General features: G+C 47.0%; 1 protein-coding gene across 5 annotated transcripts in view; it reads right to left on the minus strand.

The window, feature by feature from the left end:
* LOC122543404 (calcitonin gene-related peptide type 1 receptor-like) overlaps positions 1-6,543 on the minus strand; it is a 96,238-nt gene that overhangs the window by 26,944 nt on the left and 62,751 nt on the right. For all 5 annotated transcript variants that reach the window (XR_006310015.1, XM_043682109.1, XM_043682108.1 and 2 more), the window contains one exon: positions 4,397-4,509. Coding sequence is in view for 4 of the 5 variants with exons in the window: in XM_043682109.1 (XP_043538044.1) it covers positions 4,397-4,509 (113 nt within the window). In the remaining variant the exon portion in view is untranslated. The remainder of the gene's footprint in view (positions 1-4,396; positions 4,510-6,543) is intronic.

Consider the following 6,543-nt stretch of genomic DNA (forward strand, 5'->3'; position numbering starts at 1 on the left):
TCATTGGAGAAAAGAAGGTTTGGGGTGACTTGATAGAGGTGTATAAGATGATTAGGGGTTTAGATTGGGTCGACAGTGAGAATCTTTTTCCTCGTATGGAGTCAGCTATTATGAGGGGGCATAGCTTTAAATTAAGGGGGGGTAGGTATAGGGCAGATGTTAGGGGTAGGTTCTTTACTCAGCGTGTCGTGAGTTCATGGAATGCCCTGCCAGTAGCAGTGGTGGACTCTCCCTCATTATGGGCATTTAAGCGGGCATTGGATAGGCATATGGAGGATAGTGGGCTAGTGTCGGTTAGGTGGGCTTGGATTGGCGCAACATCGAGGGTCGAAGGGCCTGTACTGCGCTGTATTCTTCTATGTTCTATGTTCTATATTACTCTGTATCTAACCCCGTGCTGTCCCTGTCCTGGGAGTGTTTGATGGGGGACAGAGTAGAGAGAGCTTTACTCTGTATCTAACCCGTGCCGTTCCTGTCCTGGGAGTGTTTGATGGGGACAGTGTTAAGAGAACTTTGCTCTCAGCTTAAAAGCGTTGAGGAAGTTTTAGTTTCAGTTTACTTTCAGATTAGAAGAGTAGAGAGAACTTTTCTTTCAGATTAAAGAGAAGGGACAGCTTTACTCGGTATTTAACTTCCTGTTGTCCCTGTCTTAGGGTTGCTTCTTGGGGACAATGACGAGGGAGCTTTACTTCCTGTTACTTTTACTTTAAAAGAGTAGAGAGAGCTTCACTCTGCATTTAGCCCCATGCTGTAATTGTCCTGGGTCTGTTTGATAGACACAGTATTGAAGGACATTTACTTTCTGTTGAGAAGAGCAGAGACAGCTTTACTCTGTATCTAACCCGATGATGTCCCTGTCCTGGGAATGTCTGATCAGGCTGTTTTGAGGGAACTTTACTTTCTGTCTACTTATAGATAAAAGAATAGAGGGAGTGTTACCCTGTATCCAACGTCATGCTGTACCGGTCCCGGGAATGTTTGATCGGAACAGTTAAGAGGGAGCTTTACTTTCAATTTAAAAGTGTAGTGAGAAATTTACTCTGTATCTAATCTCATGCTGTACCTGTCCTGGAATTCTTTGATAGGAACAGTGTAGAGGAGATTTACTCAGTCTCGAAATCCACTTTCCCAGATTTTGATATCCTTCTTAATCTTACATAAATCAAACATGATTCTCCAGCCTAATGGGTGCTTTGTAAAGTCCTGGCATTACCCCCTAGCATTGGAGCTTGATATCTCTGCTGATAAATCCAAGGCTGTGATACGGATTGTTAGCTGAAGACTCAACACTGACATTTTCGACAAACCCACTGACTTCCACAGCTACCTGGACTACACCTCCTCCCACCCAGCCTGCTGTAAAAATGCTATCCCTTATTCCCAACACCTCCATCTGTACCGCATCTGCTCCCAGGAGGACCAGTTCCACCACAGAACATGCCAGATGGTCTCCTTCTTTAAAGACTGCAATTTCCCCTGCCGCGTGGTTGATGATGCCCTCCAGTGCATCTCCTCCACTTCCTGCACCTCCCCCCTTGAACCCCACCGCTCCAACCATAAGGACAGAATCCCCTGGTCCTCACCTTCCACCCCAACAACCTCCGTATACATCGCATCATCCTCTGCCATTTCCGCCACCTAAAAACGGACCCCACTGCCAGAGATATCTTTCCCTCCCCACCCCTATCCGCTTTCCGTAAAGACCGTTCCCTCCGTGACTACCTTGTCAGATCCACGCCCCCCAACAACACACCTGCCCCTCTTGGCATCTTCCCTTGCCACCACAGGAATTGCAAAACTTGTGACCACACCTCCTCCCTCACCTCCATCCAAGGCCCCAAAGGAGCCTTCCACACCCAACAAAGTTTCACCTGTACATCCACCAATGTCATTTATTGTATCCATTGCTCCCAATGCAGTCTCCTTTATGTTGGGGAGACTGGACGATTTCTTGCAGAGTGCTTTAGGGAACATCTCTGCGACACCCGCATCAATCAGCCCCACTGCCCTGTGGCTGAACATTTCAACTCCCCCTCCCACTTGCCACTTCCTCCCTCACCACTCAATGCCTGGAGAAAGAATGCCTCATCTTCTGCCTTGGAGCACTTCAACCCCAAGGCATCAATGTGGACTTCACCAGTTTCCTCATTTCCCCTTTCCCCAATCTCTCCACCCCCGAGGTTCCTAGCTTCATTCCTGATGAAGGGCTTTTGCCCAAAACATCGATTCTCCTGCTCCTCAGATGCTGCCTAACCTGCTGTGCTTTTCGAGCACCACACTCTTGACTCGAATCTCCAGCATTTGCAGTACTTACTTTCGCTTCTCAACATAACCACCCACATCCATTCAATTGTGATCATCTCCCTGTCCCAACCAGCATCCCATTTCAACTGTGCCTTCTATTTTATATTGCCTCTCCAATTCTTCCTGCAAAATGCTATCAGTTCACACAGATCTGCATTAAATTTAATCTGGAACTTCTCAGGCCATTCCAGCAATCTGTCCATTGTCCCTTGATCTTTCACTGTTCTCCCTCAGTCTCTTAACAATGTGAAGTTTTGTATCGTTTGCAAAAGTTGTGGTGATGCCTGAGCCCATATCAATCTCGGAGGGGTGATAACGCCTTGCACCATTACCGCTACTCTGAAACACCAGGCTTTCTGTCCCACCTTTCATTTCATATGGTTGGTTCCTAAAGGACATGGGGGAAAAACAAGACTCCAGGTGCTGGAGATCAGAATCAAAACATGCGGTATTGGAAAAGGATAGCCGGTCAGGCAGCATCCGAGGAGCAGGAGAGTCAACATGTCTGGGCAGAGAAATGGCAGATGGAGGTTAATCTGGATAAATGTGACATGATGCATTGTGGAAGCATCAACATACAGAGGGGTTGAGGCTTACAGCTCCACACTTCTCTGTCAGTGACAACACAAGTGGATAAGGTGGTCAGGAAGGCATACGACATGCTTGCCTTCATCAGTAGGCACAGATTATAAGAATTAGCAAGGAATGTTGCAGCTGCATGGAACTTTAATCAGGCTACATTTGGAGTATTGTGTGCAGTTCTGGTCGCCACATTCCCAGAAGGATGTGGAGGCTTTGAAGAGGGTACAGAAATGGTTTATCAAGATGTTGCCTGTTTGGACGGTATTATCTATGAGGAGAGATTGGTTGCTTTTCACTTGAATGCCAAAGGATGAGGGGCAACCTGGTAGAAGCATATAAAATTATGAAAGGCATGGGTAGAATGGGTAATCGGAATCTTTTTTCCTAGAGTAGAAATATCAATTAGTAGGGGATATAGGATTAAGGTAAAAGTGGGTCAGTTTAAAGAAGATGTGAGAGGCAAGTTTTTTACAGAGGTTGGTAAGTACCTGGAATGTGCTGCCAGAGGAGGCGGTAGAGGTGGATACAACAGCAATGTTTTAAAGAGTTCTTGAGAGATACATGAGGTAGGAAACGGAGGACCACGTGGAGACAAAAGTTTTTTTGTTTGGAAAGACACAATGTGTTAGCGCAGTCCTGGTGGGCCAAAGGGCCCATTCCTGTACTAGACTGTTCTTTGTTCTTTATTGGACAATCAAGCCCACTTGATTGACACCATATCCCCAAATGACTCCTCCCTCCATTACTGACAGACAGTAGCAGTAGTATGTACCATCAAAAGATGCACGGCAGAAATTAACTGAAGATCCTTAGCACCTTCCAAACCCACAACCACTTGCATTTAGAAGGACAAGGGCAGCAGCTACATGGGAATGTCACCACCCACACGTTCCCCTCCGAACCACTTACCATCCTGACTTGGAAATGTATCATTGCTCCTTCACAGTTGCTGGGTCAAAATCCTGGAATTCTTTCCTCAAAGGCATAGATAGTGATGGGGTTGTAACAGGATGGGGATAGGAACAGGGAGGAGGAAGCAGGGGCACCAAGGATGAGGAAGGGGAAGAGTGGGAAGAGGGAGGGGAATGGTTTACAGGCTGGGGAGGGGGGGTGGGAAGCAAGGGGGGTGGAGGTGGATACGGAGAGGGATGGGAAGTGGATGGCAATGAAGAGGCAGATGTCCAGCCATTCGAGACTCTTCAATGTACTCAAGGTTGGTCTGGATTTCCTCTGCATGTGTTGGGTCCGTGCATTTCATTGGTTCAAATCCCTGTCCTCAACAGTGCAGTTACTAACATGTCCTAGAGCTCGGGAGATGCCAGATCAATGACTAGCGATCTCACCACCTCCTCCTGAAGTGATTGGCACCATTCAAGTGGGGCCTGCTCAAAATGCCTATCCTTCTTTGATTGGGGCTGCCTTTCAATGTGACAAATTGCAGGCAAATGCCACCAGAGCAGACATCATGCACCATGTGCCATTCACTGCTAAATTCAGCAGAATCCCTCACCTTGACCTGGCCCATGGTTTGGGCTGTGCACTGGGTGTAGTTGGTCCATATTCGATTGCTCGAAGGGTGTCGATACCACTTCCCATTTTCAGTACAGATCTTGGTTGCCTTTTCTAAAAAGAGAGTTGCAGACATGTCAAAGATGCCTTGCTATTCTTGAAGTAAATGGATCGAACAGAAAGGGCAATATGCAGGTCGACAATATTGCAGAGTTAGACCATAGGCTGTCTTTGTGATGTGTCTCAAGGTTTGGATTTGAGATTCAATCAGATGAATTGAGTTGAACGTAAGACGATATCCAGGTCAGGGCATGGACTGGTGACAAGTGCGTACAGTGTGGGTGCAGCTGATATGGTGGCTTCAATCTTCCCTGAATGATTTTGTCACTAGGATATCAGATAATAACACAGAAGATGCTGGAAATACTCAGCGGATCAATCGACATCTGTGGAGAGAGATAAACAGAGCTAACATTTGAGATTCCACAGAACCTGTCATCAGAACCGGGACAAGTTAGAAATCTGGTCAATTTTAAGTGAGGGAGAAGGAGAGGTAGGTTGGGGAAAAGAGACGTCTCTGATCGGATGGAGAGCAGGAGAGATTAAATAATGAAAGGCTTCATGATGCAAGGCCCAAGGGAATGTGAAGCGGCAAGAAGCTATGGATATGACTCGAGGAGGTGTGAATGGCAGAAAGTTGATTGGCTTTCGTCTGAAAGGAAATGAATAGAAAACAAGCGAGTGAACCCAAAACCCGCAAAAAATAAGGAAGCAGAATGGAGGTAGGCGTTACCATCTGAGTTTTGGTGAATTCAGTGTTGAACCCAGAAGGCTGTAAAGTGGCTCAGTGCGAAATGCTGTTCCTCAAACTTGACCTTCACTGGGACACTGCAGGAGGCAGAGGTCATTGAGATTCGAGTGGGACGAAAGAGAAGAAAATGACAGGCGAGAGAGTGGTGCTGGAAAAGCACAGATGGTCAGGCAGCATCCAAGAAGCAGGAGAATCGACGTTTCGGGCAAAAGCACTTCAATCCTGACCTGAAACGTTGATTCTCCAGTTCCTTGGATGCTGCCTGACCTGCTGCACCCCACTCTCGATTCTCATCTCCAGCATCTGCAGTCCTCACTTTCTCCTCGAAGAAAATGACAGATGACTGGGAATTCAGAGGTCAGACTTGCAAATTGAATGGAGGTATTGCACAGAGCAGTCACCTCGTCTGTGTTTTATCTCCCCAGTGTTGAGGTGCACTGTGATCAGATCAGTAGATCAGATTGGAGGAAGTACAAGTGGATTGCTGTTTCACATCCCATAGAGTTTTTGAGGCCAAGGACAATGGAAAGATCAGATGATGCATCTCCTGCACTTGGCCAGGAAGCTGCTGTTGGGATGGAAGGAAGTTCAAAGTTTGTGAGAAAATTTGTAGCTCGGGTGCTCGTTGTTGTGGTTCTGTTCGCCGAGCTGGGAATTTGTGTTGCAGACGTTTCGTCCCCTGTCTAGGTGACGTCCTCAGTGTTTGGGCGCCTCCTGTGAAACGCTTCTGTGGTGTTTCCTCCGGCATTTGTAGTGGTTTGTACCTGCCGCTTCCGGTTGTCAGTTCCAGCTGTCCGTTGCAGTGGCTGGTATATTGGGTCCAGGTCGATGTGCTTATTGATTGAATCTGTGGATGAGTGCCATGCCTCTAGGAATTCTCTGGCTGTTCTCTGTTTGGCTTGTCCTATAATGGTAGTGTTGTCCCAGTCGAATTCATGTTGCTTGTCATCTGCATGTGTGGCTACTAAGGATAGCTGGTCGTGTCGTTTCGTGGCTATTTGGTGTTCATGGATGCGGACCGTTAGCTGTCTTCCTGTTTGTCCTATGTAGTGTTTTGTGCAGTTCTTGCATGGTATTTTGTAAACTACATTAGTTTTGCTCATGCTGGGTATCGGGTCCTTCGTTCTGGTGAGTTGTTGTCTGAGGATCCGCATCCATGAACACCAACTAGCCACGAAACGACACGACCAGCTATCCTTAGTAGCCACACACACAGATGACAAGCAACATGAATTCGACTGGGACAACACTACTATTATAGGACAAGCCAAACAGAGAACAGCCAGGGAATTCCTAGAGGCATGGCACTCATCCACAGATTCAATCAATAAACACAT

This window comes from Chiloscyllium plagiosum, chromosome 43 (genome assembly GCF_004010195.1).
Source record: "Chiloscyllium plagiosum isolate BGI_BamShark_2017 chromosome 43, ASM401019v2, whole genome shotgun sequence".
NCBI lineage: Eukaryota > Metazoa > Chordata > Chondrichthyes > Orectolobiformes > Hemiscylliidae > Chiloscyllium > Chiloscyllium plagiosum.